Genomic DNA, 12777 nt, shown 5'->3' with positions numbered 1-12777 from the left:
AGTTTTCTAGGCATTGGAAGATACAACATGTAGAGTGAACATGATAGACATTGTTCTTGTCCTCGGAAAAAAAGTCTAGCAAGACACATTGTACTACACATGCAATGATAATGAAACAAGACAAATCCAATCATTAGTGACATATCAGGGTTTGGAAGTGCCTGGCAAGGACACCAGCCTAGTCCGGGAGGGCAATGAATGATTCTAGCAAGACACAACATTTAAACTGAGACCTGACGAATGAATAGTTTATCACATGTGGCAGATGAAAGTGTGTTGATGGAGGCTGGGTACATAGGGGAAGGAGTGTTTCAGGAGCAGAAACAACCAGCATCTTATAACAGCTCCATGGTAAGAGAGTGTAAGGCACACATGACTGGGACTTAGTGTGTGACGAGAGAAGTGGCAAAAACTAAGCCTGGAGATGCAGAAAGGGCCACACGTGAAGGGTCACGTAAGCCATGGACTGTATCCTATGACATAGGGTATCCATAGGAGATTTTAAGCAGAGCAAAATAATTTCAGGTTTATACTTCAGAAAATCCCTTGGGCAATAATGTGTACAATGAGTTAGAGAGGAATGAAAACTGGAATCACAGAATCTATTATACAAAGTTGACTGTTAGGAGACCAACCGTAAATGAAAAAATGCAGACTGTGTTTGACGAGGAATAAAGAGCTGAGGATTCTTGAACGTGTGTTTAGGCCTTCAGGTTTACCTTATTTCCTCCTGATTCATTTTGTTGGATTCTTTTAGAAATCCTGTTATGATGACAGAGGAGCCTCCAATGTAGCAATTTCCCACACTATTTTGAGACTGCGATAACCAAATGCAACATTTTGCATTTTGGATCTCTTTTTATCACTTGAAGCATATTTGTAAAATAGTCTTTACAATGTTCTTGTAAGCCACTCAGATTTTATTTTAAATGTTTACATTTATTCACTGAAGTTTTCTTTACTAGAAATTAATCATTTTTTGTGTGTTCTTTACTTCTCTTCCCAATTTTCCTGATCCACAAAAGGATGTATTTATCTTGAGAGAACACTTTCTATGGGTATTGACTTGCCCTCCCTGTCATGTCACATCATGTCAACAACTAAAATACTGATCCTAAATAAACTTATAACTCTTCCTTATTCGATTCATGACCACTTGTTTAGTTTACATTCAAGTTGCAGACTAGTCCCATGTTGACTTCAACTGAATAATTAGCTCATGGATATCATGAAAGAATTTGTAACTCAGACCAGATTGGACCACACATTTTAGGAGGCAAGAACTAGAGTCCATGACCCATGCATGTCACATGCTTGATTCTTTACGTAGTGGTGAGTTCCTATTGAAGTAGTTGCCACCTTATCATTTCTTGAGTAGATCAGAGCAGTTGATGGCAATTCTGTAAATTGGAGGAATTGTTTCCATTTTCTTTAATAATTGCTGTTTGACATTTGGTCCCAGGATAACTTACCTTTCCCTAGTCTCTAAATTTCTCCACTAACCAAAAACAAAAAAAACAAAAACAAAAACAAAAGCCTTTTTCCTCTAGCCAAGCAATGACTGATATCACATATTGGAAAATAAAATGTATATCCACTAGTGTAGTCCATAGAATTGACTGTATTTGCCAGACTACTTATTTGAAGCCACCAAATGGTAACACAGTGCTCTAAAAATCAAGAAATCATTAGTCTAGCACAGAGTACCCAGACATGCTTAAGTCAATAGGGGACACTTCACACTTAGAAAATGGGCTCTGGTTTCTTTATAATTAGATATTTTATGACTCTTTATAAAACGTAAGAACACAATTTTCTTTGAAACTATATAAAAATGTAACTTAGACAAATGAAATTGCCATACTCACTTAGCTTTTTCATGCAGTCACGAAGTCTGGTTTCCAAGCTCAGTACTCTTTGATGTAGTTCCTCGTAGTCATAGGCACCAATTTCCTCCTGAATTCCAGTGAGGACAGCAGACAGATTCCGTATTTCCTCCTTGAACTGGGTGATTAACTTAGCATCTGTTTTGTACTGTTCCAGCACAGGGATCAAAGGCAGGAGCTCATCCATTTTCTCTTTCAACTCCTGTGAAAAGCAGTCTATTGTTCCTGAGAGTCATTTAAAACAGATCATGCTACTCTGTTCCTTTTATTATGATACTTAAAGGAAGTTATTAAAACAGCTTCAACATTTCTTATTGATTTTTGGTTGAAATTAGGTATTTTGTGAAAATTTAAGTGGTCATGTGATGATTAGTAGTAAGTCCATTTATTTCAGCTTTTCCATACAAGAATCTTTCTTTAATGCTTACTTTTCTACAGCAAATGTCTCCTCGTTATAATTAGAAAAACTTCCTATGGTAGAAACTAGGGGTTATATACTATCTCGTTTTCTGGTAACATTTTATATAGTGAACGATGTATTATCTAATTAAGAAATATAAGCAGAATCCATCTTCTAATTATGAATTAAGTTTGAATAAAGTGACTGAAAATAGATCAAATACCCTATGATTGTCCAGTTGAGTCTAATCATCCACCTACTAAATATCCATGTTATGGGGCACATACAGAAAATTTTGGACTCTGGATCAGCTTTTCTCTGACACTTAGAATTTTTCCATCATGGCCATCTGCCAACTTTGTTTTTCCTTTGTGCTCAGGTATTCCTTGATCTTTTAAATATCAATTTTAGCACAACTTCATTATGAGGTAAATTTAGAAAGTATAATAAATCACGTGAAGCTTCCCAAGGCTCAAAGAAATGTATGTTACTGTTTACTAATTTGAATTATTACCTATACTTCGACTCCATTTATTTTACCATAGATAATTTAGAGGTCGTTATGTATGGCAGAATTGCTTGCCCATGTAGTGAATTAACTCTTTAAGAAACCAAAGTGTGTAATTTATGTAACAGATGAGCCAGTTACACAGAGTTGTTTGAAGCTGAAGCATTGACTTTCATCAAACACACACACACACAAATACACACACACACACACACACACACACACAAAGTGTATGTTGTCAAGCAGTATCCCTCACCCCTAGCCATAACAGGACTGAAGCATGCCTACAATTTCACCTTGAGTTTCTAGACATGTCACCTTTACTTTTTTCTCTTTAACTTCATAGTAGTGGATAGGTGTATATATATTTACTTATTTATTTCAGGAGTTTGATTCAATTACTAATTTATTAGAAATAATATCATTTGTGGAAAGAGTTGTCCCTCTTATGATTATTTGAGAATAATACATAGGTGCTGTCAGAAATCATACTGTACACTAATGTAAGGAGCTGAAAATTGCATTTTTAGATCACATTCAGGAGATGTTATTACTATAAATGCATTAAAATAGCAGGAGCTCTCATTGCTGCCCTGATTTATGGGCTTGAGTTTCTTGTGGGGAAATTTCCACTTGCTCTGTAAGTTCAGAATCTTTGAATTTGTTCACATGTACATATTGAGTGGGAGGCTATGGAGAGACTTAATAATGAGAAAGATTCATAAATATCACAGTCGAAGGCAGAATTGCAGAGCTTTGCTCATTTTGTCAGCTCATTTGGAAACAGACTTATTAGAGTATCTTGCAGCATCCCTAAAGGAAGACACAATTGTTTCATTAGGATTTTAATGAGAATATTTCTGTTAGTATCATTTTCTGCACATTATAACAACTGTTACAATCAAAGGTTTTACATTATACTATGGCCATATTTAAAAGAGAGCAATTCAATGTGAAAATGCTGGTAGCTTTTCTTCTCCCTCAATTCAAAACTAGGTATTTAGATTTGTTAATCTTTTCAACAATTCCTAAGTTGATGATTGGCAATCAATTGTGAAACTCTGGAAACTTATATGAGAGCATTAGAAAGTCCACCCAATGCTCATATCAAATACTTAAAAGATTACAGTAGAATAGCATAGATCTGTGTTTGCTAACCTCTTCTAAAATTTCACTTTCTATTGTGTTGCTTTTATATCCAAGTTCTTAGCTAGAGTAAGCCAACATCAATCTCTTCATCTAAGAATGACAATCTCAAGTATAGTAGTTGGTATAAGCTTTCTGTCTGAAAGAGTGTAGAAGACAAAACCTACTTAACATTCTTGATAAGATGGAAATTGTGTATCAGAGGGAATTTTTTTTTTTTCTTTTGAGATGGAGTCTCGCTCTGTCGCCCAGGCTGGAGTGCAGTGGTGCGATCTCGGTTCACTGCAAGCTCCACCTCCGGAGTTCACACCATTCTCCTGCCTCAGCCTCTTGAGTAGCTGGGACTACAAGCGCCTGCCACCACACCTGGATAATTTTTTTTGTATTTTTAGTAGAGACGGGGTAGGAAGATTTTTTAAAAAGTATTCTTCAATATTGAATTTACTTTGGAATGTTCCATTTCCTCTTTTCAAGTATAGTACTAGCACCTAGAACAAAATTCAACTCATGGTAGGTCTCAACAAATAAATAAATTCCACAAATATATGTTGAGCACCTAATTATTATTATTTGTAATTCGGAGACCTAAAGTCTACTTGGAGAAGCAATGCAGCATTAGTATTAGGAGGTATAAGTCTGGAGTTGGATTTTGTGTGTTGAATCTTGGTTCTCATGCATATTAGATATATGTCTCTGGACAAATTACTCAACCTCTTTGATATGGTTTGGCTCTGTGTCCCCACCTAAAGCTTATCCCAAGTTGTAATGCCCACATGTCGGGAGGGACCAGGTGAAAGGTGATTGTATCATGGGGGCGATTTCCCCCATGCTGTTCTCATACTGAGTGAGTTCTCATGAGAGCTGATGGTTTTAAAGTGTGGTACTTCTGCATTCATGCTCCTCTCTCTCAATCTCTCTCTCTCTCTCCTGCTGCCTTGTGAAGAAGGTGCCTGCTTCCCCTTCCACCATGATTATAAGTTTCCTGAGGCCTCCCCAGCCATGCAGAACTGTAAGTCAATTAATCCTCTTTCTTTCACACATTACCCGGTCTCAGTGCAGATCTTTATAGCAGTGTTGAGAATAGACCAATACACTCTTTGGCATCAGTTTCCTTATTTTTAAAATGGAAATGAAAATAGTGCCTGAGTTATAAGATTGTTGCGAGGATTATACAGCTAATATCCTGAAAGTGCTTAGAACTGTACTTTGAATATGTATAATATTCTGAAAAATCATTATTGTTATTATCATTACTGTTATTTGGATTTTGACATATAACTTCAGCATATACTTGGAATACATGAACTAGAAAATCCAAGTCATTGTCACAGGTGCTGCTGCTTGAAAATTGTTTCCTTATCAGTAGCCTGCTGATTTGCTGCTAGGCAATTTACAGGACTAGGCACATTATTTCTTTGGGGTTTATCTGAGTTTTGTATTCTTTTTGTTTCTTAGTTTCCTGTCTTTTGTCAAAAGTTCCCAAAGATGCACATGCTTCATCATGCATTTCCCAGCCCTGTCAACCCTTACACTCTCGAGCTGTCCTTTGGCTTTGCAGAATTCTCACTGCATTGTCCATCTGTGCTAAACAGTCTGAGCTCCTCTCCTCCTGACTAGTTCCTTCTGGGAATGCTCTTCCCACACCTAAGGTGCCAGCTTACTATTTTCTACTTTGCCGATGACCTCAGCATTGGGTTCACATTGTTATTTTACCATCTACACTCTAACCCTGAGCACTGAAAATTGACATAGTAAATCTTTGGTTTTTTTTGACTCCCCCTATAATTTAGTAGTGGGGGGGTAGGGTCACTAGTATGAAACTGCTTTCTCATAACTCTTCTCCTGGTCTTTTTAAAGCAAAATTAATTGCTCCTCCCTTTGTACTCCTAAGTAATGTTTATGCCTCCATTCACCATCAATTCACCTGCCTGTTAGTTGTCTTTCATAGAAGAGAGATTATGTATTATACATCCAGCAGAGGGGCCAGCCACACCTTGTGTGTGGTATGTATGTGCTCAATAGATATTGGCTAAAATTAATTATTTTGCTCTTCAACCTCATATTCTTCTCTGTTTACCATTTATCCATAAGTTTCCTACTTATCCAGTTCACTTATACTCTCATTTTCAATAATCTTTAAATTTAAGTATATTCTAAATCTTGCTCTAGTTTGTCCTAATTTCTTAACCTGCTGGCTTTGCTTACTTCTCTCTTCAATTTAGACCTCATGACTAATCACTTCAGTTCCCTCTCTTTTCAATACCCTTAACTTTCTTGCCCTCTTTTTCTTCTGTTGTCACCTTCTGGGTAAAAGTTTAAAATGAGTTCAGAGTGTAACTCTCTTCCATACCTCTTTACTCAATCTCTTGAGTACCACTGAAGAAAATTACAAAACCATGAAACTTTCTGCCACATTCAAATGTGTTATGCAGAGACTCAGTTACATGTTCCTCACTAGCTCCCCACCAGACACCATTATGTGTAGGAAGCACTCCTTTCGTTTCCAAGGACTTGAATTCAGATCCACTCCCTCAACATCAGCCGTGAATCTCACTTCCTAATTCACAAGAAATCTAGAGGCTATTAAGTGGGCAACCACAGTGTTTTATGAACTATGGGTTGTGCCTTGGTAAGGCAAATGGTTTACTTTTAATGGGAGCTCAAATTGCATTAGTAGGCCAAGAGGTTTTTTCTTAAAATTCATAACTCTTTCATATATAGTTAACAAAAGTCCACATAGCATGATTTCTTTCTCCATTTTCAGTATTTGTAAATAATTACCAATAAAACACTTAAAATCTAGAAAAATATTTGTATAAATTTATGAAATAACTCTCTCCATATGCTCATATTAATGGCATAGTTATCTCTTTAAATAATTTATACCATCTACATCTTTCTTCATATTAGCAGGGCATAAAACCATTAGAGAAACATTTATAATTTAATTATTAATTTTCCTTGAGGAAATTTTCCTTGTTTCAGAAACTCCACCAAACTCTATAATGATGAAGCTTTTTTTTTTTTATAGCAAGGCTTCTATGTCGTCCTACCAGCTAATGGTCAGTTTCAGTGGAGAGATGACTGAAATCCCTATGAGTCTTTTACCTTGCACACATGGGCCAATGCATAGTCATTTCTAGCTGAATGCCCCACTGCTGTCCATCCCACTCCGTGTCTGATTTGGATTGACAAGATTGCAGAAGTCAAACCTACCTGAAAATGCTTGGTCATAAGTGTCTTTCGATCATCTTCAATCTGCCGAAACTTTGCCTTCAACCCTTTCATTTGGGTTTCCATTTTTAAAACATATTGGAAATCTCTCTGAGTTCTCAAGTTTAAGACTTCAATAGACTGGGACATGTTCTGAACCTGTTAAACAAGAATATTGTCTGCACATTATTATCTGTTTAAAGGTTTGTGCAATCACTAAAAAAATAGCAAAAATGTCGTTAACATTAAAACTAGAAGTGCCAAATTCATAATTGCATTCCCATATGACACATTTTCAGAAGAACAATTCTTCAAGATAAACATTTAAACAATTCAGCAAGAGAAAATTATACCTAGACAGGAAATTTAAAAATGGGCATTTTATCATTAGAACTGACTGAATATAAATGAGTTTAATACAATAGAAAAATAAGCTTTAAAAATAGGATTTTCATTTTAAGGCTTTGTAAGCTAATAACACCCCAACCTGTTAAATGTCAAAATAAGTTGTTTCTCTAAATACTAATTCTAACTTCTTAAATATCTAGGATGTTTAGCAATTGTGGATGGTAGTGAAGAGTTGAAGAGGCCTAGAATGCATTCATTCTAGCTCAATAAGTTCTTAATGGGCCTGAAGTACTCCCAGGGGTGAGACTGAATTGACCAAGACAAGTAGCAGTACTAGAAGACTCCCTAAATTGGACAGCATGGTGTTTGAGGACCCCGGAAAATGGTAACTGCATCAAGTGCTTGGTGGACAGGTCTTAAACACATTTTAAGCCAATGGCACCATCCCAGGTTCACTGAACCCTGGGCTGTTTAGAAGTAAAAGAAGAGGCAACCTATAAAGCATGCGGAAATGAGAGGAAAAAATGACTGGTCTAATTTTTGCAGCAACAAAAGTCTAAAAGCAAAGAGAAAGCATCTAATAATGGGGGATTTGTTAAATAGAGAAATGGAATATGAATGACCCATTATAAAGAATAAGATAGATCTCTCTACTGTTAGTACTCAAAGCAACAATTTTGGTATCACCTAGGAGTTTGTCAGAAATGCAAAATCTCAGAAAGGCTCATCCAGAACTACTGAATCAAAATCTACATTTTGTCAAGATTCCCAAGTGATTCCTATGTCTATTAAAGTTTGAGAAGTACTGCTCAACATGGAATGATTTCAATGAGAAAAGCAAACGTAAAGATCTTTACATACTTTCATCTTTTTTGTTGCTGTTGTTGTTGTTGCTGCTGTTTGTGAGATGGAGTCTCACTCTGTCACCCAGGCTGGAGTGCAGTGGCGTGATCTCAGCTCACAGCAACCTCCACCTCCCGGGTTCAAGCAATTCTCCTGTCTCAGCCTCCTGAGTATCTGAGATTACAAGTGCATGCCACCACGCCTGGCTAATTTTTGTATTTTTAGTAGAGTTGGGGTTTTACCATGTTGGTCAGGCTGGTCTCGAACTCCTGACCTCAGGTGACCCACCCTTCTTGACCTCCCAATATGCTGGGATTACAGATGTGAGTCACTGTGCCTGGCCAATCTGTTTATTCTAAATCAAATATATATACTTGCACACACACATAATAAGTAGAAAGCTATTTTTATTGAAAAAATGTGAATTACAAAGGGATGACTTGTTCAGACACAAATTTTTGTCATCAGATAAAGTGACAACGCTTAATGGATCAACCAAATGTAAAAGTCCCGTAGTTGATACATTCCTTAGAACTATAATATTGGCAAAAGGTAATGAATACTGCCTTGGCCTGCCTCAGTTCTTTGCCTTTTTTTCACCCTTTTCTATTCCCTTTTCTATTCCCTCTGCTGTCTTGATCCATTACCTTGCCCTATTTGAATCCTGTCCTTTTAGGACATAATACAGTCTGGCTTATCTTAAAACTAATTGTGTTATGTGGATGTGGGGTAGGGGCAAGGAAGTGGCTTTTCCTCTGTGAGCTCCATGAGGTTAGAAGCTGTGTCATACTCATATCTCCTATTTCCAAAACCTTACACAGAACCAGGCACAGAATAAGTGTTCAATAAATATTTATTGAGTGAAATTATCTGGGTTTGTAATAGTAATAATAAGTAATTAGAATTTTAAGGAGAGTTTTCCTCCTCCTGTCTCTGGTTAAGCAACAGCATTATAGGACTATAAGTATTTCTTAATTTACTAAAAGTTTAATATTCAGAAAGCTTTATTTTTATTTTTAAAAATATCTAGTCTCGCACAAAATTACTAAGACAACATTGAAAGCATGGTGACGACATTGTGGATAAATGCAATGCTTTCAACATAATTTTCTAACTTCATTTGTGGTTAAACATGAATAGGGAAAATCCATTTGCATTAAAAAAACTGTCTACCTATTTACATATGCCATTTGTCTAGCATTAGCATAGCTGATATACTGGAAATAATTCTATGTACCTGGGCCAAGTCCTACAATTAGAAAATGATGGGAAAGATAAGGTATTCTGGATAAAGTTAAAATAGACTGTCTTTATTTCTGTCTTTGACTCACCCTATAAAGTTAATTTTCAACTTCATTTGTGTTACAGGAAAATGCACTGAGATAATTTTTGCTAAGACTTGATTGTGACCTATATTGCAGAATCATGTGTAATTAGAGGAGCTACATTAGGGGTAATGGCTAGAGCTAGAGCTGTCTAATTGGGCAGGATTTGGCTTCAGGTTGTCTTAAGCATCTCCGGCTGGCTGTATCTAAGATTGTTTCGTTTCCCACTGGCTATGGAGGCCCACAGAGCATCAGTTTCCTGATGATACAGGAGTCTGGATACCCATGACGACATATATAGGGAAGGAGAACTGTCTGCTATGTTCCCTCTTTTTGTCGGCTTGTCTCTGCGGTTGTTCTGTGATTCAGCTTTTCCAGAGGTGTTTCTGTGATTAGGATCTCTCAGCATAGATTGGCAAGTTCATTGTCACCCTTCCCGGATAATTTTTTTGGAATTTTTATTTATTCTGGTTCTTTGTATAAATAAAATATCTGGGGATTTTCTGAACTTAAACACAAATTAACTTAGATTTTCAGTCTCACTCATGATTAGTGCAGCTACCTGAAAAAAAATTCTATTAATTAAATATGTTTGGACAGCCTTGAGTTTAACACTTATAAACAGATGTCTTGACTGTAGGACTTAACAAAACCTTTAGTAGTAAACTGTGTATTAGAAATCTTCAAGAGTGAGGTATCATATACAACGTTTCTTAAATTTATGTTGTTGGTGAGGATGATGGCAGTGTCCTATTCAAAAAATCACACTTTAGGAAATACTGACTTAGATAATAGAAGGCATCTTTAACTTACAGGGAAGCTACATAGTTAACAAACAAATAATTTTTTTAGGTGAACAATTTTAGTTTTGGCATACTAAGACCTGAAATACTGTGAAACCAATCATATATATTTTTCTAATATCCAATAGTATAAATACTTGTTAAAAATGGTAAACAGAGCGTAACTTAAATAAGTGTGGATATACCAATGGCATTTTGTATGATACTGTTATAGCATTGAGAAAATGCAAACAGACCTGTTACAACCCACAACCTACTGATCGAGTGACACTGGAAAGTTTTCAACCTAAAAACCACCAGTTTTCTTTCATATAAACTTAGAAAGATAGCTACCCCTTCTGCAAGGATTGGATGAAGTGGATACAAAACATAATACGAAAATATACTAATAATGGGAACTATTGTTGTGAATATTGTTTTTATTAACAATATTCCCTTCTATATGACTAAATCAATCTTTTTGGTTAAAAGTGAAGGAGGTTCTTAAAGGTCGTGCTCTTGTTTGCCCTTTGGTGCCTTGGATATATGTGAAACTATAGAGAGATGAGCAAGGGACTGGCTCAGTCTGAAATACTGTGATATCCCAGACATCTTTTCTTTGGATCAGTGCAGCAAGCCAGTGCTACTTAACCTCCTTCAGGCCACTGTAAAAGAGCGCACACAATTTACGATTCCTCTGTTGCCCTAAAACTACCATAGGGTAAATGTAACACATCTACCCTGTGGTGACTTCAAATTTGTTAATAAATTTTGTTGTTTTTTTGTCATTTATGTATTAATAACTTTTGAAAAGCATGATGTTCTAGAATTTCTTGAAAACATTCAGACAAATTACCTGTTGGATGACAAATTACCTGTTGGATGGATGGAGTGGCCATATTAATTTCTACGATTATTTTCAACCAACCAGTATAATGCTTTCATACATTTTTGCTTTATTCATCTTTCACTAATTCCCAGTTTTTATCATAGCTCTGAAATACATTTCACTTTGAACTTGTAAAGGGAATTATCCACCTTCTGACATTTATACTTTATTGAAGTTTTTCAACTGATTTTTGAAGAAATGGTTGAGTCTATGTGTAGGTGTATCTAACGGTGTACTGGAAAATAGCAACACAGTAGATAAAGTATGGTGTCTAAGAAAATCTCTCACCTTAGTTTATGTAGAAAAAAAGGTATTTCTGGGTAGAAAAGAAGATTGGTGAAGAATGTTGATTATCTGAAGGGAAATACAATTTAACAGAACAGCAAAATTGGATGTAAAAGATTAGATCTTTTTACTAATGTAAATAATTTCCCTGGTAAACAAACATTAACATATATATTTGAATTTTTATATAAATAAAAAATCAACATTGGAAAATAAACCCAAGAATAATCATAATTCTCGCTCTGTCATCCAGGCTGGAGTGCAGTGGTGAGTTCTTGGCTCATTGCAACCTCCGCCTCCCAGGTTCAAGAGATTCTCCTGCCTCAATCTCCCGAGTAGCTGGTATTACAGGTGCACACTACAACACCCAGTTAATTTTTGTGTTTTTAGTAGAGACGGTGTTTTGCCATGCTGGCCAGGCTGTGTTGCCAACTCCTGGCCTCAGGTTATCCACCTGCCTCGGCCTCCCAAAGTGTTGGGATTACAGGCATGAGCCAGCACACCGGGCCTTGTCATGGTTTCTAATAGTTAGATGCATGTTAGCTGGAGTCATTAATCTGAATGAAAATGACATATGCTCTTGTTGAAAGACAGATATTGAGGGAGCCGAAAGGATGGGATCTTACCATAAAAGGAGGCTTAAGAGGAAAGAGCCAATAGGTGATGATAGCTTCAAGCAGAGGGGAAGGAGAAACAGACTACGCTTTGCATAAGCACATGAAAAAAATCTTAAAATCTTAGAGCATCAATATACTTGCAAATAATATACAAAGAGGAAACTTATTTTCACTATATAGCAGTGGAAGAAAGTCACCATGGCAGCCTGAAATTGTGTAAAGAAGAGTGTCTCTATTAAAAATAAAACTTGATGATTTCATTTTTCTAGCTTCTCTTCATTTTTTGTTAAAAAGTTTCTATTCAATGCCATAAATGTGTGGGTGATCATGAAAATGACATCACACCAAGTGAATTGTTAAGCATGATGTCCTCTAAAACACATACTAATTTATCTTATTATTCCTAATGACTTTTAGAATTCAAACACGTCATATTTCCATAATCTGGCCATCCCAGCTGTCTTACTACATTTAGAGCCCAGCACAGTGAAAGTCTGAGTGAGAATATTTGATAGAACCATTCATTGGTTTTCCT

At 36.2% G+C, this 12777-nt stretch overlaps 1 protein-coding gene across 2 annotated transcripts in view; it reads right to left on the bottom strand.

The window, feature by feature from the left end:
• The window catches only part of OLFM3 (olfactomedin 3), a 200291-nt gene that overhangs the window by 20235 nt on the left and 167279 nt on the right, over positions 1 to 12777 (bottom strand). For both annotated transcript variants that reach the window (XM_045366346.3, XM_005542567.5), the window contains exons 3-4: positions 7157 to 7312; positions 1869 to 2088 (exon numbers count right to left, since the gene is read on the bottom strand). In XM_045366346.3, the coding sequence (XP_045222281.1) occupies positions 1869 to 2088; positions 7157 to 7312 (376 nt within the window). The remainder of the gene's footprint in view (positions 1 to 1868; positions 2089 to 7156; positions 7313 to 12777) is intronic.

The sequence above is a fragment of the Macaca fascicularis genome, chromosome 1 (genome assembly GCF_037993035.2).
Source record: "Macaca fascicularis isolate 582-1 chromosome 1, T2T-MFA8v1.1".
In the NCBI taxonomy this organism is placed as follows: Eukaryota; Metazoa; Chordata; class Mammalia; order Primates; family Cercopithecidae; genus Macaca; species Macaca fascicularis.
The sequence above is the reverse complement of the archived record's forward strand: the minus strand, read 5'-3'. Positions and strand labels throughout refer to the sequence as shown.